Source organism: Cygnus atratus, chromosome 2 (assembly GCF_013377495.2).
Source record: "Cygnus atratus isolate AKBS03 ecotype Queensland, Australia chromosome 2, CAtr_DNAZoo_HiC_assembly, whole genome shotgun sequence".
NCBI lineage: Eukaryota > Metazoa > Chordata > Aves > Anseriformes > Anatidae > Cygnus > Cygnus atratus.
Genome location: NC_066363.1, coordinates 106,473,797 through 106,501,211, shown reverse-complemented (window position 1 = coordinate 106,501,211; position 27,415 = coordinate 106,473,797). Strand labels below are relative to the sequence as shown.

The 27,415-nt window shown below is 39.4% G+C and overlaps 1 protein-coding gene across 9 annotated transcripts in view; it reads right to left on the bottom strand.

Annotated features, from left to right (window-relative positions):
• Positions 1–27,415, bottom strand: part of PPP4R1 (protein phosphatase 4 regulatory subunit 1) — a 63,451-nt gene that overhangs the window by 14,402 nt on the left and 21,634 nt on the right. For 7 of the 9 annotated variants that reach the window (XM_035564177.2, XM_035564178.2, XM_050708863.1 and 4 more), the window contains 8 exons: positions 25,565–25,671; positions 15,386–15,528; positions 13,591–13,737; positions 11,950–12,057; positions 11,127–11,192; positions 9,532–9,690; positions 8,467–8,597; positions 6,436–6,953 (listed from right to left, as the gene is read on the bottom strand). In XM_035564177.2, the coding sequence (XP_035420070.1) occupies positions 6,436–6,953; positions 8,467–8,597; positions 9,532–9,690; positions 11,127–11,192; positions 11,950–12,057; positions 13,591–13,737; positions 15,386–15,528; positions 25,565–25,671 (1,379 nt within the window). Of the gene's footprint in view, positions 1–6,435; positions 6,954–8,466; positions 8,598–9,531; positions 9,691–11,126; positions 11,193–11,949; positions 12,058–13,590; positions 13,738–15,385; positions 15,529–25,564; positions 25,672–27,119; positions 27,143–27,242; positions 27,286–27,415 lie in introns of those variants that run through there. The other 2 variants (XM_050708865.1, XM_050708866.1) reach the window with 2 other exon arrangements.

Genomic DNA, 27,415 nt, shown 5'->3' with positions numbered 1-27,415 from the left:
CTCATTTGGAGATAGAAGGTATTTCTTCTATGCAATATAGCCATTACAAGAAGCAAAACTGGAACTCAACACAATCTCAGCTAGGAAAAATTGTAAAACGCTCAGCTGGTTGACTGGTTTCTAGGCGAGGTCTGATAAGCAGAAGTGAAGATGATTCTTTTCAACATGCGATGCCAGCTCCAGAGCTGTGTCAAACCTCTCAAATAACAAACATTTTCTTGCTGTACAATTACTGTTATTCACCTCAATATGAAAAACCTACTGCAAATTAGACTCTTAGAAAACGAAGCCAACATCATAGTAATAATTCCACCAAAAAAAGAAACCACTTCCTAACATAATAATGCACCTTTTATGTATAATCACAGTATAGCATTAGGAATTTCACAGTAAAAGTCTTAAGATTAACAAAAGCTTGCTACAACTTCTCTATTCAAGTGTTCCTTCACTGACAATAATCCTCAGAACCTCAGGGTCCATGAGAACGAAGGGGATCAAGGTTAGTAAATTTCTCCAAAACGAATCAAACAAGAAACCACCCCCCCCCACACACACACACACACAGAGAAAGCAAAACCCCCAAACCCACCAACCAAAACCCATGCAAAATAGGCGGACATTTCAGAGCCTTTGCTAAGACAAGATATGCTGGTCAGATTTCTGGTTTATTCTCATTTAGAGAAATCAAACAAGAAAATTAAATGGAATTTAACACATCAAGGAGACGTTTTTCATGAAGACTTCTTTAATGAAAGACAACTTCAAGAAAAATAAAAGTACCCTCCTCTCATTTTCAGTTAAAAGTCAAGAAAGCCTTACCTTAACGAGACACCACAAGCTGCTTAAACCCTGAATATGTATTTACTAAAAAATTCACACAAAGCTTAATGGGACAAAGGCCATGCATAGCCTGGTATCCTCTGCCTGCCATAGGGAAGACAGTTTTCAAATGTGTGTTGTCTCAGCTTCTTGTCAACTCTACAGTCCCAAGACATGGGGATGAAGCCCAGGAGAGGCCAAACTCCCAAGGATTTCATGATTACCAAGTGCCTTCCTATTTTTTTGAATGCTCCTCCATAGGTCCTGTCACCCAGGGCAACTCCAATGCTGTTAATTCACTAGAAGGTGAATTACCTAAAATCCATAAACATCTTAAGGTCCTAGCCAAAAAAAGCCAAATCCACGTAAGACTAGGAAATGGTAGAGTGCTTGGTAAAGCAGGAGGAGAAACGGAGAGTGCCTGTGTACGTGCGTATGTGTGCGTAGCTCCAGGTGGCTGCCTTGAAGATCCTGACACTCCAGAGTGTCCAGATGAGCTGTCTTCACTGCTGGGGCATGTCCCCTTGCCATGCCATCACATACCCTTCTAACTGTAGGGGCTGCTTCTCCTCCCCTTCTTTCACAAAGATCTTTCCTACAGCTATAAGACAGGCAACATTATCCAGAAGTCCATTAAAAGTACAAGCAAAAAGATAAGGCTTCCTTCTGATGCAGGATGCACGTGCCTTGGAACTCTTGGGAAGCAAGGTTTTGGGAGGGAGAGTGGACAGAGACCTGCTAGTTGTGAAAGATAAAATTAAAAAGTAAAAATTTATGTTTAGAGGTCAGCTTTCTGCAAAACCCAGGATGGATGTGTTGCACTGGTAAGACAGTCAGTGTTCACTGGAACTTAAACCATCCTCTAATTAATTCTTTCTTCCTCTGACTTCAGGTTCAGGTATTTTTTAGCAAGAAATGATTTACTCTTGGTTACTGTAGCCACATCCTAAAACAACTGGCACAACCTTTAAATTCAAAAATACTTTTTACCTGGCCTTATTACACTCCCTGGTCCTCAGGAGTTTCTGCCCTTCCAATATACCGTATTGCTGTTTTCCATTTCTCCTGATGTTTCAGTAGAAGACACGAATATTTCTAAGTGGCACTCTCCCTTCTCTCTTCTGAAGGATCTTCCTTGCATTCACTTCTTACTCAGAGGCAAAAGCTACAGGCAACACTAGTGGGGACAGCAATGCAAGTCACTAAGGAAACACAGCCTATAGCATCCAAGCAACAGGGACTCTGAGTTGAAGAGGAGAATTATTAGAGAGAATTATTATTTTAATAAACATTAAAATAAGAGGAGCTGCTTCTCCCCACCTACCCTTCCATGAACAACCATTTTACACCATGACTGTAGGCACAGCTAGTAGCCTACCCTATATGCATAGTTTTTATATGTAGTGGGGTCGATAGAGAACGCATTTGAGCTGGTTTTTTTCCATCTTCAGTCTCCATTTGCCAAAGCAGCCTGGAGCTGGCATAAGCCACAGTTAGCCCCAGTAACCTGCAAGCCAAGCTCTCCAGCTTCCCCCAAATAATTAGAAAAGCTGACATTGCATCGTTTAACACTTCCAGCACATGAAGCGATAAATAAAGCTCAAGATAGCATCTCAGGAAAGAGAAATAAGGAGATAAAAGTACATAAGGGAAGAAAAGCAACTTCGGAAGTAAGTGAAGACAGCAGCAGCCTCAGAGAGCTGGAAAAATGTGACCTGAATAAAGCCCCTGTGATAATTTTAAAAGAGCTGACATACTCCAGAGGAACGTGCAGGTTTCCATCTCCCAGTTTCTAAGACCCTCTGGATGTGTGGCCAGTTGACTGGAAAGGTCGTATTAAGAGGAGTTACTTATCACTGCTTAACTTTGCACAGCCTGGGTAGCTCTCAAATGTAGGGTAGCAGAGACAGGCTGCCTTTATCTTGGTTGCTGCCTGCTCAACGACCTATTGCAAAGATTTATCACTTTGGCAACAGGCTAGCTCTGGAAAGAAAGCCTCAGGGTAAGGATTTTGGGGAGGGAGATTCAGTTAAAGCAGCTCACCCCCTTCTGACACTGAGTTTATGGAAAAATAATGTGTTCAATGGCAATCGCTGGCCTCTGTTAAAAATTATATTTGCTAGAGACCTCATCATTTCCCATGCCTTGGAGCAAGGATTTGAAGTTTGAAATGGAGACTGCTCTGATGGCAGGGAGGTGCGCTGCAGAAAGACAGCAAACACAGTCAAGTTACAAACAAAAAACCACCACCGCCCACACAGAGAAAAGCACACAACAACAAACAGCTTGTTCTGCCTACATAAACAGAAACCCGTTAGTGCTTGGCAGCCGGACACCTGGACTTTTGGGGTATGCACTGGACACACTGCCCTCTGGGCTGCACGAGTTGGCAGTGCCTTTCCATTCAACCGACCCTCCCCAGTGCCGTGGCATCCCCAGGTACCCCTAGGATAGGAACCAGGTTGTTCTGTTCTCAGTCCTTCCCCCATAAAGGCGCAAGCAGGTGAGAAAAGCAGCACCTCTACACAACGTACAGGGGCAAGGAGAGACGTGAAGTAGAGGGGAACGTGGAATATGGAAAGAAAAGGAAATGAAAACAAACAAAAAAAAAAAGGAAGCAGGAGGGGAAATGTGTATGGAGGAAGGGATCCAAGTACAAATGTACGGTGGTTGCTACGGCTGGGTATGCAGGGCAAAGCACAGAAAGAAAAAGAAATATACCTGTACTCCTCTGACTCAGAAAGAATCCCTACCTGTGGAACTCCAGACCAAATCTCCACACCTGCCTCAGCTGCCAGGGACTGGCTCTGACACCAACCAGCAAACGGAAATCACTGACCTCTGCTGATTGCTCCCGAACGGGCACCAGCTTATCATCGTCACCAGTTACTGGACAGAGACAAGTCATACAAATTCCACGTGATCTGAACAACTTTCAAAAACCCTGCCAAAGATGCAGGCCGACGTTGTTCCACTCAACAGAAATTTTTTTTATTTAGAAAATATCCTCAGAAACCGAACATGTTAATAGAAAGATGCTGAAGTTTCAGTCAAAAGCACTGAGAAGCTAAGAACAGCCAGAATTAAGGTTGTCTGAATGGCTTAACCTTACTGACACACGCATAGCATCACACACTGCGGTCCCATTCCCAAACGCTTTTGCTACCTCCTCCTCACTTCATCCCGCGCTCTCTCATAGCGTGTTTGCCCCATTTGCCACAGAAAGCAGATGTGTACCTACGAGAGCTCTCCAGTACTTATGGCAGGCCTCCGCTCACCCACCACAGAGAGCACAGCGCCTCCTGTCCCCATCCCTTGGCTGGGAACACAGCAAGAAAGGCAGGAGCACAGCACGGAAGCAGGAATCCAGGACTTGGGTGAAAACGAAGCAATGAAAACAAGCGCAAGAAAGAAGTCGTGGGGGAGGAAAGAGAAAATTCACTGCACGCTCAGTCCTTGCTGTCAAGAGCCAGCCCACTCACTCATAAAAAAGCAGTGGCTAGTCTCAGAGAAAAAAACATACAACCCCTAAGCAACACCGGGACTGTTTGGCAAACACTTGCAGGATAAGTAATACCGAAGATGACAGTAACCTGAGAAATTAAGAAATTTTGTAATATTGCTACGAGAATAACAATTTAAGACATACTTTGGACTGAATATTTAAACCATCGGTTTGCAAAAACAGCCTTAGACGATTAAGATAGAAGCATTCCTCCTTGTATTGCCAGAAGCAAGGAGGCAGGGGCAGTGCTCCAACCTTCTGGATCACCCCCAAAGGCAGTCCACCTCCCTCTTACCACAATATGCGGAGTGTAAGTCCCAAACCATAGGCACTAAGTCAGCTACTAACAGATTAAAGTCTGGACACCCACCACTTTATGGATGCTTTAGTGTTTCAGTGCTCATTCCATCAGCTTTGGTCTCAACTTTTTTATGCCTCAATGCACTTGTAAATTAAAATTGCAGTGTAAAATTAAAAGCAACACTACCAAGTCAAAACAGGCATGTTGTAAAGTTCTGGCTTCTGAAGTATTTGGACAAAATTATGAGAGCACATGCAAGGGAAAGAAGAGAAACAAGCAGTTCTGCGTTGAGTGCAAGGTTTTAAAGTCGTGTTTCATGGCGCTTCAGTACACGGCCTTGCCCAAGTCAGAGGTTCTGAAGGGTCACTGAGTAATTAAGACCAAGACAAATAAACAAACCAGAATAAATGGCTCTGGTAACCCCAGTTCAAACCCTTCCTAAACTCATGGGCACTTGGAACTCATGGTGTTGACAATCTAGTTTTCTTCCACTGAAATGCACAAGTACAGGTCAGCAGCTGTACTGAAAACCTCTTCACAGCCAGTCAGAAGAGCTACAAAACAAGGCTCTGAGACAAGACATGAAAACACTCGACAGAAACAACAACCCCATAATACAAAACAATTCTGGATATACAAGACATAGCCTACATAAATCTTAATAAAAACTGTTTAAGGTATGTTTTGTAACTGGACAGAATTGTGTGCAAGTTTTTACAGTGGGCTTCACAGATGGGTTATTTAAAGATTGAGATCATCAGTAAGGCTGATTTTTTTTCCTCCTTCCTTTGAAAGAAAGACTGCCCAAAGCATTCTTAAAGTTTAAAAAATAAATTTAAAAAAAAAATTGCTGATTTTACAATAGATCAGCTAGAAGTAACCCAAAATGGATCTAAGAATAACATTCTTAGCACATCACCCAACTAACAGAATAGAAAGAAGTTCAAAGCAGTAACAGTTTGTTCTAAAACATCTGGTTTTCCCCACTCCAAACTTCCCCCTCTTTTTCCTTCCTACTTTTTCTTGTATAGATGCATGCTTTCCTCTAGGGATTCTTCAGCTTCAGAATAACTTGCTTTCTTCATTAGTGGCAGCTCTGGATTTTCTAGCTGTAACCCTCAGACTTGATATGCCTTAGGATTTATTCAGCATATTGAGTTGCAAGGAAATGTATTTCCAGTATGTACGTGTGAAACAGCCACGTCGTTTTAGCCCAAGGGGCATCTCTGAGCTGATGCTGTACCAGCCAGTTAAGTTTTTAAAATGGAAGATGTGTGTTCACTTCAAAAACTCGTCTTGGATCAATTTTCAACTTGGCACACTTAAGCAGACAACATGAGACTGCAATAATCAAGATCTTATAGAAAAATGGATAAGGCTAATTCATTAAAAACAAAATAGGTAACTCATAAAATGAAAGCCACATTTATCATATTTTGGTATTTCAAAAAATCTTCATCTGCTTTGTTTTGCATGCGTGCTAATTACAAAATCATATCGCAACCTACAGCTTATACCACTGAACCATCTATTTGATTATACTGTCAAAACAGGCAGTTAAAATTTTATACTGCTGTGTGTATTCAGTTTATGGAAGGAATTATACTACCTTTAAACATTTTTACACAAATGCAAGTTCCCTTTTGGTACATCATCACTTCTCCCACTTAAATCAAAATAGAAATGATTTCTTCAAGGACGAGGAGAAAGCAGTTCTTCTGACTTTTAAAGACAAGGTTCAAGCCCAAACTGCTAAAACAACATATGCACATCTCCAAACACTAAAAATGCTTCAGTCTCTTTACAATACCTTTTACATCTGGATCGTCTATGTGGGGTTCCAAATTTTCTATCATTTCTTCCAGCTCTTTCCTTGTTGCCATAGGAATGTTTGGAGACACTGGCATTGTGAGTTCCTGAATTTCTCTATCGAGTATTATCTCAGAAGTCTGCTGAAGCTCAAAGTCAATATCTATTTCAGGAAGTGGAGTCCTCCAGAAATGAAAGGAGTTGTACAATTCCTGCTCTGAAAGAGAGGTTTCCTGTGAACTTAGCCCAGCCTCCCGCAGTCCTGCTGTACAGCGATGAGAACTTCGCTCGTTCTCGTCAGCCATTTCCCCACAAGGTTCTGAAGATGAAGTGCAATGAAAGGGTGACTCAGTCTGGAAATCACTTTCCCTCTGGGAGTTATTTGACACTGCATTTTGATCTTCCATGGCATTTTCAAGTTTTCTTGCAAAACCATCATTATCAACATGTGAAGACAGATCCTCTGTTCTGTTGTGCTCATCCTCTGCTGTGACATCTTCTGCGGTTCTGATTTGTTCACTGTTGAGTGACAATGTAAACAGACTATTTAAAAAAAACTTGTCGCAAACATGTTTTTTGAAAATTCATAAGAATACTATCAGCTTGTTATTTATCAAATTAGTTTTACTTACAGCATAGCAAAATAAGTCACAGAATCAAAGAATGAGAATGGTTGAGATTAGAAGGGACTTCAGGAGGTCATTTGGTCCAAGCGCCTTGCTCAAGCAGGGACACCTACACCACATTCAGAAAGGTTTCGAAGATATCCAAGGAGGAAGACTCCTCAGCCTCTCTCGACAACCTGTCCCAGTGCTCAGTCACGCTCACAGCACAGAAGTGCTTCCTGATGTTCAGAGGGAACCTGGGCTCCAGTCTGAGCCCACTGCCTCTTGTCCTGGCACTGGGCACCACAGAAAAGAGTCTGGCTTCACCATCTTTAGACCCTCCCTTCAGGTATTATATACGTTAATAACATCCCCTCCTGAGCCTTCTCATCTCTAAGCTAAACAGTCCCAGCTCTGTTTATCCTGTCCTGACAGGATAGACGCTCCAGTCCACCATCATCTTGGCCCTTTGCTGGACTTTGTTCAGTTGCTCAATCTCTTTCAGGTTTGTGAGAACTAAGCACAGCACTTCAGATACATCCTTACCATTGATGAGTAGATGGCAAGGATGATCCTTCCTTAACCTGCCAGCAGTATTCCTAAATGCAGCCCAAGATACCGTTAGACTTCTTTAACATAAGGGCACACTGATTCATGTTCAATTTGATGTCCACCAGGACCCCCAGGACCTTTACTGCTTTCCAGAGCTGCCTTCCAGCCAGGCAGCTACAGCACGTGCTGGTGCCTGGGGTTGTTCTTCTCCATGTGCTAGACTTTGCACTTCCCCTTGCTGAACTTCACAAAGTTCCTGCCAGCCCATCTCTCCAGCCTTTCAAGGTCCCTCTGGATGGCAGCACAACCCTCTGGTGTCTCAGCTGCTCCTCCCAGTTTTATGTCACCTGCAAACTCACTGAGGGTGCTCCTTGCCCATTCATCCAGATCATTACTGAAGATGTTGAACAGAAGTAAATCCAGTACACCCCGGGTACACTGCTTTTTACTCACCTCCAACTAAACCTCATGCTACTCATCACCAGACCCTGGGCCTGGCTCTTCAGCCAGTTTTAAATCCACCTCACTCACTGCCCACCCATCCAGCCCCATAAGTCAACAACAGCTTCTCTGTGAGGACCTTATGGAAGACAACATCAAAAATCTTACTGAAGTCTACACAGACGATATCCACTATTCCCCCCTCATCTAGCAGGTCAGTTACTTCATCATAGACAGTACACTGTAAGGTATTTGGAGGCATCCTAAATTAATGAATAGCTCTGTATTTTTAGTAAATAACTGAAAATTCTGGTATTCTGTTCAGTAAGATGAGAAGTTCCAGATTTTTCCAAGATTTATACAGGAAAATTAACTTTCTGAACTTGCAAATCACATAGAAGAAAAATAATCTGTAGATTTAGGAAATTCTTTACCTGTTTTCCTGTGAAGAACCATGATCCTCTGGGTTTTTACCATCTTCTTCTTTAAAATACTGACCACTGCTGGATGGATTAGCAAAAGTTGATATGAAAGGCCCCAGAGACTGAAAAGCAGCTTGACGGACCTAGTGGAAAGGGTCCAAGAAAAAAAGTTATATAAATAGTGCCGTCCTACAAAACATAAAAGTCCACTGTTAGGAGTAGGAAGGGTCACAAGTCTATGCAGGAAAGCAACAGCAGAGGCTCTTTCCTGGAAAAGTAAGCCAGCTGTATATCTAGACTGATAGGTGAAAAATGTTAAGAAAAAACAGCGTAAAAACATTTAAATCACAGGTTAACTTTATGTTGACAGGCCCATTCCCCACAACCAAAGAAATCACAATTATTTAAATATCAGAAATGTAAATCTGAAAGCTCAGACAAGAATTTTAACGACCTGGAAGGAAAGAGTTGTGGTGTGGCAAACACACATTTCATTATCATGAATTTGACTGATGACAAGCTTAGTATTTTTTCCCTTTCTAGTTCATTATATCCTTCATTTGCTCCTCTCCTTTCTTCTACTATTTATTCTTCCCCTCTCACCAATGATCCTATCTATGTCCATTTCTATTATTAGATGAATTCTGCTGGGCTACACCTTGCATGACTTTTTTTTTTTTTTTTTTACACAATTTGTAAAAGATCACTTTTGGCTCTTTAGAAGTAGTCTGCTCAACAACTTTAATGTCTGAAGAGTAGACCTTGAGGACAAAAAGGAGATGGCGATAGGGATCTGAGATATAAATAAACTGCATCTAGTTTTTTAGCAATGTCAAGTCACAGGTAGTTCTGTGGCTAAAAAAAGCTGTCCTAGTGGCAAAATTTCTCTTATATGCTGCAGTGGAAATGTGAGGAAATCTTTATGCCTGTTGACAAACTAAGCATTCCAACAAGAGTCTTGCTCAAGACATGTGAAACTTGTGTTATCCATACCTATGGGGAAAAGTTATATATGGAATACCACAGTAAAAACTTTAAACCGTAACAGTTACTCAAGAAATAAAAAGCAGTTCTTACCCATCGTGAAGGATCACTAATCAAATTAATAAAAAGGGTTGACAACTTTGTCCGTCGGACTTCCTGTGATGTTGCACAAGAAACGGCCATGAAGCATTCAGCACAGGCTTTTCGAACTCCCCACACGTTATCAGAGCAGAGCTGGAAAAACCTTGGCAACTGTTCAGGACAGAATAAGTTTGCAAGTCTTAGCAGACACTTGTTTCAAAGTGGGTTCTTTTTTCCCATTCACTTCCTTCATCAAGTTCTCTGCCCTCATGCTCAACAGATGCATTACTTGAAGTAAGTTCACATGACGAAGAACACGCAAAATAGCATTTTTTGTTATGGAAAGAGACTCCCAACATTTTTAAGAACAGTCTAGCTACATGATATTGCTTTGACATACTAATAACCACTTTTTTTTTAAATACTCCAATTGCACCTTCTACAAGGTTTTAATCCAAATTCTTGACATGTATCACTAAGAAGACGGCATCTGTGTAAAAGAAATCAATTTACATCTGTAATTAAGAAGCATGTAGGATGTAAATCTGAGCAGAGATACTCCATTATCAAATGGCTTGAATCACACAGTACCTAAGGAACAATGCAGCGAATACTGTAAGAACATAAGAAATCTCCTGAGGATCAGACTAGGTCTACTTGTCACATCAACAAGAGGCTCTGGAGCCATGTGCAGGTGTCGTGCCTGCATCTACACTGTTCTCCATAGAAGAACCCCACTAATCCACAGAACTGACTCATCAACCTCCTCCAGCCCTCAACAAGCTCACCATCCACAGCACCAAGAGAAGAAAGCTTGAAGAAGGATCCCAGAGACTTTCATGCTAATTTCTGCTCCCTAACCCTGTCATGTCCCTGAGCGAAGCAACATCCCCCAGCTCCTTGGACATGCCATGCCGAGGGAATGAGAGGTATGGTTAAGGATCCTCTGCTTACTGACCCAGAAAAACAGGGGCTCCCTCTTTTTCCATTTTAAGCCCATCTTCTTCCCTTTGTTTGTTATTGCCCAGATCCTTCTATTTTCTCTGCCTTTCTTTCCCTCTAGTTCTCTTTCCCTCCTTCCCAGGAGAGCTCTGAGGCTTTGTTAAGGGTTAGGAAATCTGACTTTAACAGAAGGAATCAATGAACTGCAGCACTAAAAGACCATACACGCCTTGCCCACTCCTATCAGTCTACTCCCCTCTTACTCCTCAGTACCTGCAATTTCTCATTGCATTACAGACATTAGCAGACACATTCCTGCCTACTTCTTGCCTTTTTGAATTTGCTAATACTCTCTGCCTTCACTACCTGAAGTATTTTCTTTGGTCAGTTTTAAACCCTTCTCCTAGGTCTAGCACCCCTCAGCTCTGGACTGTGTGATTTGGCAATAAGAGGTCTGTATTCATGGTAAGTGTCTTCAAAGATTTTGCAAACCTCAGTCAAAACCTCCTATCAGTTAAACTAAACTAAGAGTCACAGCATTTTAGTCTCTCCTTACCATGGAAACATAGCAGTTTCCTAATAATTTTAGTTGTCCTTCTGTATACCTTGTCTAACTCCACTACGGACTCGTATTAAAAAGAAAAAACCTTTAAGAGATGGCTTACCAGCATTTCTTCAGTGGCTTGCTGCCCAACCACACTGCAGATATCTCCAAAGTTGGCTGCGCATACCTTGCAGACAAAATGCAAGAAATAACTACTAAAACAATTGTTTTAATACAGCATAAAAAAAAATCTAAACAGCTTTTAAAACCATAAAAGCAGTTTTTGGTGCTGACTCAAAATCAGCCACTTCCCCAATCCATCAATTTCTACAGTTTAAAAATAATAATGATAATAAATAAAAATAATAAAATAATAAAAAATCTTCAACTTTAATCAGCCTTTTAAAAACCATTAAAGGAGCACCCCAAAACTTAAGTGAAAGGGAAGGAAGATTAAATATGTTCAAAGTGCTGTCAAATGAAACACCCCAAGCAATTATAAAGAAAAAAGTTATACAATGGCAGGGTGAAACCGAAACACAGCCTCAGCACCCAAGTTCCATGATGGAATACTGGTTTGCTTCATCTTAATGAGCATCTCTAATTCTAAGTACTAAGCTATGAGCTCAGGTAGCTGATGCTTTATCAGGTACAGCTGGTTCACATTTTCATGTGAACAATCATGCACACAATGCTACCTGCACAATCATAAGGACATACAGCTTCTTTCTTTGTTTCTGATAATAAAAGTAGGTACTCTGGAAAAAACTCGAGTGTCAAATACACAATCTGTGGGAAGGCAAGCTACAAAGAAACCCCATAGCTTTCACTTACAAACGTCACAAACGAAATCTAGCAGGACAATGTCATTTAGACAAATGCAAGTTCCAAGTTGATGATGCTCCTTTCACAGATAAGCCAGACTAGATGCTGATAATTCATACCTTACGAACATGAAACATTCTGCAGTCACAGCACATCTCACAAAACCTAGGAAGAACAAGTCTTTCCGTGATGTCTTTTCCCACCATGGAGGCCATTTTGCACATTATCTAGTGGCAAGACAGACAGTAATTAGGAATGACTGCACAAGACAATTCCGTGTCAGTTAAGCAGAGCCTTTTTACATTTACTTTTTATTCTGATACAGAAAACTGAAAATTGTGAAAAATACAGGAAAAAAAGTCTAGATCTTGAATCAAAAAGGTTTGGCCACTCCTATAAAGAAGCTTTTTTTTTTTTTTTCTCCTTTTTTTCCTTTTTTTTAACCTTCTCCCTGCTATAACGCAACGCAGTTGTAGAAGGCATTGGACTTTCAATGAATTAACTCAGAATGAAAACTAATTAATATAAATGAGCTCAAAAATTACATGTATTTTTCCAAACTGAATTATAAAGTCAAAAAAACAAAACAACAAAAAACCACACTTTCACTATTCCAGTACTTGAGGAATTTTTTGACAGTTAACAGAAAATTAGTGACAATTAATATGGTTAAGTGACTTCTACATCTCCTGTATGATTTAAAAATTAATTACAATAGTTGATACTGGTCACCTGTCATTCCTTAACATAAAATTCCTGAGAAAAATTGTATCATACCAATGAAAGTGACAGCTTTACTGTCTAACTGTTCTTTCATTCTGATTTTTACATTTTTTTTAAAAGAAGGTAGTCTAAAAGAATTTTAACTTTCCTAGTCATATCAGTATATCAACTTAAACTAACTTTTCTATAATAATAAAGACTTAGTTTAGTACAGAAACCTTTCTCAAGTTTCAGTATCTTCAAAACAACGAAGATGGGTAAAGCAATCTCTGCTTTGAATTCTATTCCCTTATAGATTTGTAAGCTTCTTCAAGAAAGTACTGTAAATTTGGTGTCAACTGCCCAGCCTGTTTAGTCGTCTGGCCACATTATGACAGTAAAATATTAATGAGGTTTCTCTTAACCAATAAGAACAAAAAAATTCATCCAGCAAAAACCATCAACACAAACTGAAAAAATTAGACAGAAGCATTTGCACACACAGCCTCTGCCCTTTCTCCTTTATGAATTATTAATTTGCTTTCTATTTTAATTTGGCACACAGGAATTTTTAATTATCACGGTTGTATCCAATGCGAAAGCAAACAAAAAAGAACTCAACTCAGATGCTTTTTATTTTGTCCCATTGAAAAAAATCAATAAAGAGAACAAATATAAAGACCTAAAGAATTCAAGCATTAACCATTTTCCACTAATGGAAATTTTCCACATATGCAATTTAAACCTCCATAAAACAAACCTGCAAAAAACAAGAAGCCATCAATAGCAGATGCTTTAGGAGTCAATAACATTAATCCCCTGTGCTGGCTTGTCCAATTGGGTTTTCCTTCATGGCATATACAAGCTATTGAGTTTAATTCTAAGCTTGACTTGTGTAAGACAGCATGGAAAAGTTATGGATTAGTTATGGATAGAAATGTAAATTTTTCTCTCTCCTATCACATTAACGTGCATCTTTGGAAACATGGCAGCATCACTGCAACACCAACCATTCAGGCAAACGCTATACTGTATAGTTCAATATTGTTGTTACTTACAGCCACGGCTTCCGTCTTCACATCATCATTGCTGTCTGGAGCTGTCAGATCTATCAGAACGGGGCATACTTTGGTCTCCACATCATATCTCTCTATGAGCTCTTGTTCCAACAGAACTAACAGTGCTGCCTGGCTTGTTTTTCTTACCTAAAAGAAGAAGACAAAAATCAAATCAAGGAGTTTAAAGAGGTTTGGCTTTTTTTTTTTTAATGTGTTCTAGTATTTTGGGAGCTGTACCTACCCACTGCTACACACCTACTCTTTGTGGGACTCAGAGAGAGAGGACAAGTGTTCCAAAAATGCTTTTGCAAACACTTCATGTTTGAAACAAAACATCAGATCCAAGAATGCCTGCTTATTATATACTAATGCAATGCTATTATAAAAGTGTCCGCCTACGTATTTCCCAAAAGTCATGACTGCCATGCCAAAAAAAAAAAAAAGCCCTGGAAGAGAAGCAGCATAGCTAATTGGGAGTAACAAAGTTCTATGGCATAAGTTTCATTAAACAAATCCTCTTTTTTTCTGAGATTACCAAGTTTGGCTGACAATAAATAACTGCATTTATTTTGAATGTGTTTTAAATTCCGAGAGACAATGCTGTTTAGTTCCATCTAGCAAAAAGAAGTACAAAAATAGGATGACCACTACTAATTGACTTCATACGTAGTTAACTACTGACACTCAAGAAGTAATTTCATGGAGGTAATAATTACCAAATAGAATTATTTCTAGGGGAATTAGTCCTCAGTGCTCTTCAGTATCTGTATACCTAGCACTGACAAATATAACATCATGCATTTGCTATCCTCTGGAAAAAAAATCCAAAGTTGCTGATAAAAGTTTGGAGATAATTCAGAAATTGCTGGAGTCAACTGGAACAATCCAGATAAATTGAAAAGATGGGCTTGCTTATAGTACATGAACTTAATACTTGCAAATGCAAGGTCAAGTGTATCAGAAGAGATATAAACATTATATAAAATGCTGGACTAAATACTGCAATGCAGTAATTACGAGAAGACCATCGAGATCTTTGTTTCAGAGCAAACCAGCAAAATGGAATACGGAGTTATCAACAGAGGTTATGAAGATGAACAGAATTACTGAATCTGTAAGCAAGAGAATATCAAGCAGAAGAATGGTTGTTGTATTATCTGTGAATTAGCACAACCACTGTGAAGAAAAAATGTCTGGTTTTGATACCTACTTTTAATTATGGAAAATCTGGCAAAGGTTAAAAAAATGACTAAAACTCAAAAGAGTTCTAAATTACTTGAGATAACATTCCACCTCGGATTTACGTTGAAATGACTTGGAGAATCCGACAGAAAAGTTTAGATGAGATAATTCTTACATGAAGACATAAAAAACACACCAAGTTCGGTGCAAATTCAGCTTATAAAATAGCAATTACTGGATCATTATACAAAGAACTGGATATAAAAGTATGTAACAGTGCTTAAAAAATTGAATTATAACAAGGAGTCAGTTTTTTTTGTAACTATTGTCCCTTTTTGCCAGAATTTAATTATGTTAGCTTAGAAAAATGACTGTTTGATTTTGTCCATAAGAACATAATACCATATAAAAGCCCCGAGATCAGAACAGATCATATTAGGTGAAAAATATTCAGGTTTTTTAATGATTTCGGAGTGTCCTGTACTTCAAGTCATTCAAAACCTTTTTCACTTCAAAATATTACCCATTTATACGATCCTAAATAAGTTAAGTTGAAAAAACTCACAGCAGAAATATTTAACTAGCTTATAAACTGTTTCTACAAGACACTTACCTGGTTATTCTGGTCTGCAAGGTACCGTACCACAATAGGTAGCAAGTATTTGGAAAAAGCGTATGGGATTGAAGGTCTATTTTCTTGACAAAACATAGCAATATGAGGCACCTGTTCCATCAGTTCTGCCCGCACTGTAGGCTCTGTCAGGGTCAAAATAAAACCAAAAAAGGCATGATAAATGTTAACATACTGCCAGATATTGCCAGAATAAGCCTTTTCACAGTTCTGTGTATAGAAAATGCATTCTCAAGTGTTCATTTCAGTATGTTTACAGTGAGTGTCATTTTGATAAGCACCATCTTTTTGCACAACCAGGTACAAATAACACTCTGTACTGCTAAACTTCTACAAAATATTTAGCCGTGGCCCATATTATCAATTACAAAAAAAAATTAAACACCATCAACAACACAGACACAAGAGAGCACGTTATCAAACATTCTGAGTATCAGAATCCATCCAAATTCCCTACAAGCATCACCTATTTCCAAGAAAACTGCTATGCAGCAAGTCAACCCAACGCTGCTACCACTATGGGAAGAAAAACTCAGGGTGGCTCCTGGCTGCAGCCTTTGATATGGGAAAGATTCCACAAAGCAGGATAACCAGCCACAATCACAGCTGCTTTTTTCATTCTATGCATTTTAAGTCTACTGATATTCTTGTCACATAGAAATGGTCCTGCGTCCTTCTAGTTGTTTCTTAAACCTTTTAGGTAAGTTTTTCAAACTTGGTGACTGGTTCAAGAATACTTAATTTACTTTTTCAATTAAGAAAACGGTGTACTGCTTGAATGAATCCTAATCCCTGCAGAAAGGGCTCATCTATATGGGGAATGAGAGGAGAAACAAGAAGAAAAATTAAATATGGATTAAATTCCAACTGAGTATTAAAAGAACATATTCAATTTAAGAAGTAGGTCATTATCACATGCCTAATAGTCCACTTATCCACATGAATAAAATAAAATCATTTCAGACCTAAGTACTAAGTATTTCTCTCCTTTCAGAATTTGTTTACATCTGTGGTTACTGTTAGAGAACTGATTACCTACAAAAACACGTACTGAAAACCCATCGATTACTCTCAAGTGAAAAGAACTTGATTTATATTTTAAATAATAAAATGTATACAGTTCACAGCATACATGTGCCTTACTATATTTTTACAAAGCAACTGTCCAGGTAAAACTTAATGGCATGACAAAACCATCTTCCCTAGAATACTTGGAATTAACATGAAACATTAAAACTATAACCTTTCGCTAAACAGGAACATGTGATTTGTAATTGTATTTAACATGGATAATGCATGCAGCTCTTAGCTTTCTTGAACATTAGTTAAAATTGACAGCTTAAGACTGAATAAAACAAAACCTGCCCAACAGTGGCAGAGCTCAGGGCCTTTAAAACAAACACTCTCCATTTGCACTTGTCCAGTACATGACAGAGAGTACAGCAGCTAGGAACTGAGAAGTCCTTCCTGGCTGAGCACTTTGAGACCAAAAACACCATCATCACTGCAGATGGGCTGTGCAAATCCCTTCTCCCAGGAGCAATTTTTGGAATATTTTGGAGTATTTTGGAAAGGCCACAGATGAGCCCCCTTCAGAGCAATTGGGTACATACACTGCCCTTCCAGTGCCACACGGCTAAGCTGAATGTGTTCTGTTGGAACAGGAGCAGCTTGTGGAAGCAAACACAGGAAGCCTGTCTGTCTTGCAGGCTCAGTAACTCACTGAGTAGCACCTCAGCAAAGCAACAGAAGAAAGCGTCCAATTCAGAGGCAGACGGGACAAAGGCAGGAAAAGGTGCTGAAGCACAGCCACAGAGGGAAACTGAGCCCAGTGAGGAACCACCAGGCTGGGAATGGAGGCACGGAGGGTTGAGAGGTGAATAACGATGAGGTAAGACTGGCAACTGAAGGGAAGGCAGACTGGAACTTGCTGGACAAGAAATTGGAAGCAGGGCCCAACGCCAGGGCTGGAGGGACTTCTTCCCACCTTTCCCATAAAGCTGCTACTTCAAAACATGTCCAGGACATGATCTAAGGGTACACCAGCCTTGTGTCACAACGCTTATCACTAGCATCTCCTTCTCACTTCTTAGGACCCCTGCCTCGTTCCCTGCAGCAAATGGAAGATGACTGATACTTACCGGGGGGTAGGGGTGGTTGGGGAGAGGAGTGGGAAAGAGGAGGAGAAATTCAGCTGAGGCTTCATGTTTGACAGCAGTGCTTTTTAAATTGTTCCTGAATTTGCCTCAGGCAGTTCCCACCCTCCCAAACCCCAAACTTGCAGCTGGCCCTTCCATTATGCCAATGCAACCATTCGTGCAGCCAGACAACAAGCCCTATCAAAGAACTGATCTGGCTGACACAGCTCTTGCCCCACCACACGAGGATGATTAAACAGAAAGAACTGGCACTTGGATTGGTTTCCCTGTGCAATCACGCATTTCTGTCAAGTAGCAGAACTTTCTGATGACAGAAGCAAGAAAAGAGTAAAAGAGGGCACAGGGACTACTTACTGTGATGCTATTATCTAAATAGAGCAGAAGCAGCAAAATACCTCTGAGGAGCTTGATTTGCTCCTTTGTCCAGCACGAAGCTGTGTGAAATGCTTAAGCCAAACCCTTCACAGAGTAATTGCGCACTCCTTGTTCGATTGGAGCCTTAAACTCTGGCTTCACTGCTGGAGAATGGATACCGGTGCAACCAAACCCAACAAGAGCTCCACGTTAAGCATATCCAGAGCCACGCATGAAGCTTCAGACACTAGGCACTCACAATGGGCAGGCTGTTTTGACTTTCATACCTCTACAGTTTACATGCCCACTGATAAAGTCACGACAATGCTCCCTTTCCCTAAACTGACTGGGTTTGCTGTGGAAATGACTTAATGAATTTCTTTATGAAGCGCTCTTGTGAAACAGCGATGAGTGCCAAAGTCAGAATATCCTTTTTTTTTTTTTTTCTTCAAAACAAGATTCATCTATTATGCATCACTTACGAGAGCGGCCATACTGCATGACAGTATTGAAGAGCTGCTCGTGTAAAGTGAGCCCCCTTCTCCCTGAGCTACTCAGCAAGCTCTGGCTTCGTGGGGCACACAGACAGATGGGGTGATACAATTAATGATGTGAAAAATTCATGCCCAGGAATGAATTAGAACAGTAGAGGCACCTTAGTTTGTACATCTCCTAGCTTTCACGTATGTGGCTCTGAGATCTTAGTAAGCTCAATTAAAACCAACAAACAAACCAGCCCTCTGTGTGTCACTGGCTCTGTAAAGCAACACCATAATTCACTACCAAAAGGCACTGTGCTGCTCCAGAGAGTTACTGCTGCTGAGCAAGAACCTGAACTGTAAGCTTCCCAATTTAGATAAGACCTCAATTCTTCCAAACACTGAAGCGTATGTTCCAGTGTGTACTGAATAGCATCTAATCTTGCAGTCTGACAAGGTTACAGCAGAGCAATTTTTTTGTTGTTGTTGCTTGGGTCTTTAGGAAACATAACTCAATGCCAAAGACTTCTACTAAAGATCCTGCACTTCGTCATTCGTGTAATTCATTCCTCAGCTTTGGCTTCAGCTTAGACGGGTTGCAGCTCCAAAAGACTGCCAGCAGGCTTCAACACAGTGTCTGCCATTTTAGTTTAAACTTTTCAGTAGCTTATAACCAAATTTATGCCTTGGTCACCAACAGAGCAAATGGACTGTGGAAGTATCACATAGAATCATTACATGTCGCTTCTTAAGTTATAAGCTTATCCAGCTGGGGAACACATCTGTATTTCATATATATATATATATATATATATATATATATATATATGTGTGTGTGTGTGTGTATATATATATATATATTTTTTTTTTTTTTACACTGCACAAGAGAGTCAGGTCCATGTTTTCACAAAATACAAACAAAATCTGGATGGAGAAATTTCACTTCATGTCAAGATTAAAAGTTTCTATTTTAAGCACTCTGGAAATTTACTGTGTACAATTAGGTTCTCCATACCATTTACTTGGAACAGTATTATTTCCATTTGGCAGAGTAAATCTGAAAAGAAGAGCATTTAAAAATACTATCTCCTGAAGGTACATGTCTGTGCCTTAAAGTAGCAGGCTACTAAAAAAACCCTGCAACTTGTCAAAACAAACAAAAAATTGGAAAGAAACATTAACACCAGATTAGATTTCAGGAGCAAACTCAATTTGTTTTTCTCGTTCATTAGCACTTTATTTCATTCTGTCAGCTCTCTTGTATTCTCTAGACACAGAATTACTGAACCAAGTTTTAGAAATCAATCTCGACTAAAAGAATGACAGAAGAAATGAAAATAGACTTCCATTTCTTCTGTTTGTGGAATAACTTCATTTTATTATGGCAACTTCTTTATGCAGTTCTACCTCCCTCAATTTCCAGATCAAGCAAAACCAGTAACATATTCCTTCTAATATCTCAAGAACCTGAGCAGACTTTAACCTGCACACGTCAGCCTTCAGTTTTAGGTATTTCACCAATCACCGTTTAAATGAACATCCCAAACTGACTCCAATACCATAGAAGTACTTAACTGTTCCTTTCCTACCTGTGAAAGACATTTCAATTTCCCCTAAAATTTGACATCATCTCTCACGTAAGCAAAGTGCCAACATTTTCATCTAACTACTCCTGCACATACACTTAGTTTTCCTATAAAAGTGTGTAATGCTTACTGTATTCTTCAGCTATGAGGAAGTGAAGCACCATGGTTAGCTGTATACTGGAAACGAAAAGGGAATTACTGCAGACTAATTGCTCCAGAACAGTTATTTTTAAATGAAGTCATTATTCCAGAGCCAACTCACAATTAGACTTATTTCACAATAGCTTATTCTGCAACACGTACAGTATTTAAAAGAAATTATGTAAAGCTTTCGTTATTTATCCCAAAACGACCAATTTCCCCTACATCTGTGAGGAACTGTGATGTTTTTGTGTTGTTACCAACACAAAACAATTTGGTGATGTTAAGGCTGCCTCAATTGACAATTCTGATTAATGTTTTAAGTACACCTCAGTATTAATATTTATTTTCATAGAGGGTTGTGAGTAAGAAAGAAATATATAAATTCACAGCTTTACATTTACACATTCATTCTTAAAAAATTTTTTGTGAAAGACCAAACAAAAACATTGATTTGCACGTACTAGAGAGAAACAAGCCATGTGGAAAACACCTTCATACCCATCCCCCTTGAACAAATGCTCACTTATGTATTCAGCCTGAGTATAAAGTCCACAACATACTGGATATGACAATCTATCAACATCATTCAGACAGTAATGGAAAGAGTCATTTGCATGGTCAAAAATAAACTTTAAATTAAATAAATTCTACAGTTTACCAATTCAAACTTTACCCCCTTCCTTCCCAAATATAATTTTCCTTCCCCCTCTTTTTTCTTCTAGTGTTAACTACATTTCCCCTTTTGCTTTCTCTCATTTTCTATTTCATATATCCCTCCACCTTTCCTACCTTTTTTGAAGGCCAAAGAAAACCTAGACAAGTGAAAAATATACTGTGTGCCCAGAGCCCATCCTTTTAGCTTAAGGGTCCATCAGACAGACTGATGTGTCTGATTTGCGTGCTGCTTCACTAGTCAGGTTATTTTCTTTTACTAACTAGAAATCAATTTCATTACTGATTGACAGACCAGGAGTGAAATACAGAGTAACTAATGAGCGAGGGGAAAGTCACCATTAGTCATCAATTAGAAGCATGGAGAGGTGAAAAAGGATTGCACCAGCAGAGGGAAAAAATCATGTAGCAGGAGGTGGGGGAAGAGGTATGAGGGTAGCTGCTGACAGCAGGGAAAGGGAACTCCCTGCTCCCACTGATATTTCATAAACATGAAGATGTCGTTAAATGCAATGCTGTACTATGTGCGGTTGGACAGACACTGTTGGCACCTCTCACTGTAACAACTGCAATTTGATTTGAATGGTGTTGCTAACACAGGTTAAGCACGCTATTAAGTAATTAAGGTTGTGAGGCCATCCACATTAAGGCTGATTACATGGCTTCCAAACTTAATGACCAATTAGTCTAATAATTGTTTCTAAAAATCAGTGTGCTCTGCAAACTGCATTCACAACTGATTCTATGCAGGAAAAAAAAAAAAGACTTTTTCATTCAGGAGAAAAAATTTCTAGGTGGTTATATTCAAGCAAGTACAACTCCTCCAGCAAGTTTCTTTCTTTTTTCGCAGCGTTTCTCTAGAACGATACCTGTGTATATCTATTTCCCAGTATGCTAAAATACCACATACATTTTAAAAATGAAGACACACACTCCCTCCCTCTAAAAGAACCCTTGCAAAAGATGTAAAGCTTCTGGTGCACGGTATTGCAGTCACACTATGCAAAATGCCAAAAATGTTTCGATTCTGGCTGAGGCTAACTTTCAAAGAAAGTTGATGGTACTTGTGCACACAGCAATGAAGCCCTACATTATACAATCCATTCACAAGCTGGGACAAAAAAAATGAATACAAATTCATACAAGTGAAAAAGACATAAGGGCCTTGTTCAAACTCATGTAAGTCTGTGACTAGTCTACACTTGAGAATGAAGACAGCCCAGCTGTTTCTAACACTAACAAGGGTTTCTTGGGGAATAAAATCACATTTGCCAATCAGCAAGCTTCCATGGGTTCAAAGACACCATAAGAACATTTAAGTGGGAAGCCATACCTAGCAACCCTAAAGAAAGAGAGAAATTACAAAGTGATTAAATAGTAGATTCCAAAGAAATGTAAGGTATCACCTTCCTAGCACAGCTGTAACTATGCTAGGTAACTCACTACCAAAGATCATAGGGAAGAAAAAGTTTATTTGGCAAGTAAGGGGGTTGGAAGCAACAGATTATTCCTAAACTGTCACTGATGCTTTTCCTCCAGTGAAACTGCTATTCTTTGATGCCACTTACAGCAGGATATGATGCTAGGGCACAGCAATTTCTGCGTTCCCTCAGCACACCAAAGCTGGCAGCACCTCATTTTCAGTATTGTCTCAAGCGGATATTAGTGATCTAACACTAAGCTGCAAAGCCAAGTACAACGTGGAACCCCTCCATTAGAAAACATCCAAAAGGCCCTGCCAGGAAGAGACCCACTTCATACAATTTGTACATGTAATTACACAACAGTAGACCTGACTCTTTTGCACAAACTACATTTCACACAACTCACTGTCCACCTGCAACCCACAAACTGACTGTTGACAGAAAGCTGTTGAAACACCACTTACTATTCAATAAGCAATACTTAATTCTCTCCCTCCATACCGAAAGCAACTTTCATAAATCAGTGATGCTAACAAGAACTTGAAGAGTCCAACTTGAAGTAACTTGAAGAGTCCAAGCGACTTCCTACCAAATGCTATCTGAGAATTTTTTGTCACTATGTTTTTCTCATAAGCAGTTTCGGCTGGTATTTGCCTTTGTCATGATGCCTCAAAAATTTACATCATGGCTAGCCCATTGGTACATCAAGATGGGCTTGTATAGGGATCTGTATATCAAGATGTGTCAATATGATGTCAGTATCACATTGACACATACTGTCTCATGGGTTTTTGTGCCTTCCCTCCTGCAATCACATATTTGAATGCAGATCTCTTTGTAGTAAAGATTTTTATTTCACATTAATGCAGTGTTTAGCACAACAAAGATGTCATTTAGATTCTTAAAGAGTTATCACAGTACAACAATAAAAATAATTAGTTTTGAAATTCTCTTGCTCTCAAACACAAAAAGAAACAGCTGTCCTATTGTAGTCCCAACTCATTCGAAAAAAAAAAAGGCAACATTTATTTTTCAGGCAGAGAAGCAAAGAATATGTTTGAAAAACATCAGCCCAGCAACAGGACTTCAGAAGTTACAAGGTATTAATAGGGCAAAAGGATTGCTAAGATATCTTTACAGTATTTTAGATAACACCAGCAGTACAAAGATAGCATGGATGTTGTATGCGCCGGCTGCATTCTTCAATTCAAACCTTAATATATCAACTACTGTTAAAAAACAGAAAGCGTCTTACTTTGGCTGACTTGATTTGACAAGAAAACACTCCCCAAAGTTGGAAAACAGGCTAATAAGTAAGAGCTATCAGAAATGAGAAGACCTGTACACAGTTTAGGTTGACTTCCCAGCAGTTTTTTATTTATGCATTTAAACACGATTTGACTCCAGGGTGGCCCTAACCATATACACATATGGCTCTAACCAAGCAAGTTAAAATGCACAGATATTATATTTTCTTCTTCCAAATTCAGTTATTTTATGTTTTACAAAGCAAGTTGGAAAAATTGTGGAAAAAAGTGTCAGATATGAGAAAAATGAAAAACAATTCTATTAATAGCAACCTTAACAAAACAAAACAACCCCACAACACTGCCATTTACATAATAGGAAAGAACACACATTACAAAGATACAAAGCAGATCTAGTTTCCTAAGGAATTTTGGTATGGTTAAAGACGTAAGGTTATTCTAATTACCCCTGTTACAGAAATATACTAAGTCCAATACTGCAACTGCTCGAGGCATGAAACTCACAGTTAAGTTTGCAGAAATTTAATTTGTGGAGCAGCTGCAGAATCTAGTGCTACTAGTTTGGCAGAACTAAGACAACCTCTACAACGCAGGAAAAGCCTGAAATGCTGCTTTTACTGACGCTGGGAAAATATCAACCCTGACTAAAAATGTACTCCACCCCTGTTAAAGGAAACAAATTGATTTGAGCTCAATTCTTGGCAATCATTACGTTTCTACCTAAACAAGCCTGAGTTTGACACACTTGGTTGATCACCAAGGAAAAGCCTAAGGCTACAAAGTTGCTGCACGAAGTCATTTTCTCCTCCATGCATCTGTCTTATTGCCAAGGCTGAAATGAAACTTCAGCAAGTTCCTGATGCTCAAAGCTGTTAAGAGCACCACACAAACTGTATACAGATTTCAGAAGCAGAGCTTGGCTGAGTGCTCTAGAACAGTTGCATGCCACTGTTCATGATTAAAAACATTTCATTTTAAATGAATAGTGACTTTTTCTTCCTCTTAAAGAATTGTTGGAGAAGTAGTCAATACAAGTATGTAATGCTTACGACGGGCTGTTTTTCCTGGCTAAACAAGGACATTAGCTCACAAAAATAAAAATGTGCATTTCAAATGAAGACAGTAGGATCTTACAGAGTACTTTTTTACCCTTTGAAAGTATTGCGCTATGCAATTGCGGAAGGGAGAAGAACTAACACACCTTAAACAAAAGAAACAGATTTTCATCTCATAGTAAATTTAACAAAGTTTTTCTAACTCTCCATAGCATTCACCAACGACAAATGAATTTCTCTGATGCTTTGCTGCTAAAGCCTTTTATTTCTTTCTTCTGGTGCTTCAACCATATCAGCACTGTTCCAGTCAAGTCCTTTAATTTTTTTCCAGAGAATCTTCAGCCTGGAATTTCATTGCAGCTCTGTCCACACCATTTTTCCCCTCGACCCTTTCCCCCTACCAGCCCTCTTTAAAGAACTCTTCCTTCCTCTCACATTTGTTTTTCATTATTCTCCTACTTCTACATTTTATTCCAAACACCCAGCAGTCTCAAAAAAATTAATGAGCAGAAGCACCTCTCTATGGATCTTTCTTACTCATTACTTATATCTGCATCTTGCCTACCAGTTCCTGCTGCCTCTCAGCTTCACCACTGGTTGCCCAAAAGGGACCAAAAGAACAACTTCTGCACTCAAATTCTATCAAAAATAATGGGAGTTTTGCACAGATGCTTTGCAAGATCCTTTTTCAAAGCAGTAAAATCATCTTTATCTACAAATCCAAAATAACCACGTAGATCTGTTGAGTAGCCAAAGTACATAAAAATTCTTTTAAATTATACTGATGGAAAGTGGTAGTCACACACCTTGAAGGGGCTTAATTTTATCAAGGAAAATGGTAAGGAAAGACGTTGTCTTGGGGGAAGGGGAGGGGTGATTCAGGAAAATGGAATTTTATGGCATTACTGCATTCTATAGAAACCTAGTTTGAATATTGATAAAGAGAGAGAAAACATTGGTCCAACTTGAGCAATTCTGATATTCCCTCATTAACCCAGTAAAATGTTTAATGCTACTTACCTGAATCATCAGCTAATCTGCTGATTCTCTCCAACACAGCAATACAATCTCTCTCATCATCACTGACTTCCTTCAAAGTGTCCAGCAAACTTCGAGCCACCATTTGCCTAGTTTACAAGGAAGAAATAAAAAAAATAGAATTATTTGTGCCCAGAAACACAGCCAAATCAAAATGTTATGCAATCATACAAGTTTCTTAAACCAAACAACAAAATTTTGCATAAGTTCACTTTTAACTCGGTAAATTTAGTTAGCCCTGCTTTGGGAATCATCAATTCTGATATTCAGCATAATCCTGAAGAAGTGTTTACTTTAAATGTAACATTAAAAAATATCTCTTCAGCTTACAAGAGTAAGGGAAACCAGCCACAAATTTAAGAAATGGTAACCATCTGCCAAGTGAGCAAACAGGAGTGTGGGAAGTTAGGAGACAGCGTCAGCCTTCCATCCTCACCTCTGAATTCCCTCACTTGATTCATACAAAGCAAGACGACAACACCGTTGTCAGAACAGTTTCAGTCATAATTATGAACTTATTTTTATAACAAAAGTGTGAAAACTTAAGCTGAAGATTTCCATATCAGTGATGACACTTAAAGGCTAAACTTCATTTAAATGATATAAAGAGCAGTGGGCACATACTGTGCTAATAAGAAGAACACACACGCAAGCCCATGTGCACTTGGGACATATGTTAAGCAAAGAAGCAAATGAAATATTAAGAAAACATGAAAAGAGTCAGAATCACCTCAGTTACTATTAATTCATGAGGATTTTTTCTAAGAGTTAACTTCTCAGTGACAAGATGCAGTCAAATGTTTTTTCCCCCTACCGGTCTGTTTCAGCCTATGTTACAAAGTCATACTCATCAGTTACAGAGCTCTAAACCCTAAGTTTTTAACCAATGCAGCTGACAGTGTAGCAAGCAACCCTTCTTCTCAATAACAGCCTGCAATGACATACGGCCATCTTGACTCTGTTCTTCCCTCTTTGGGGCAAGGTGGCTGGAGAACACCAGTTCAGAGAGCTAGCAGGATTATCCCAACAGTGGAATGGGCCAAGGAGCACTGCCCAACGTGCTGCTACCTCTTGCACTGCCCCTGAGCAGTTTATCAAAATGCTAAAGCAGCAGGGGTCAAGTGCCAGATATTTCCAGAACTGACTGACAGAACCACTGTTAGGGTGTAGCCTGGATATAAGGACTGTTGACAAACAGCAGTGCTGTAAACAAGGACAGAAACATAAATAAACGTGGTCGTGTTCACAACAAATGGTGAATGCTAGCAGTTGCCACAAGCTGGTAACAAACAGATGGTTAGATTCCTAGCGTACAGGGGAAGCCTGAGAACTTCACAGTTCTACGCCATCGGAGAAATACAGTAGGCTTTCATGAATTCCCAAAGTCAAGTAAATATTTAAGTTTTCTCAAGCTGAAAAATCAGTAATTTAAAATGTTTGACATTGGCCACTTGCAAAACTCTTTTAAATTAAACTGTTTTGACATACAGATGAACAAAATCCTCTAAACCAAACAAACTCAAAAAACAGTCTTTGCCTTTAACAAATTTCCTTTTCCTCACTCTTCAATGCGGTAAAAGTGCAATGTCTCTAGGCAGAGATCTTGATTTTCAGTCGCCAGTTCAGCTATCAAAATCCTAATGGAGGGAAACAGACTAACCTAGAAGCAGAGTTGACTTGGTCTTTTAAAGGGCTGGACAGCTCTGAAAAGAGAAGAGGAACATATGAAGCGTATTTCATGCACCAGCCTGCCTGGATGCCTGTCTCTCCTACACATTAAGTAAAACCTCGAAAAGCAAAAGAGACATGACAACTGTCCCGCCGAGTTGGGAT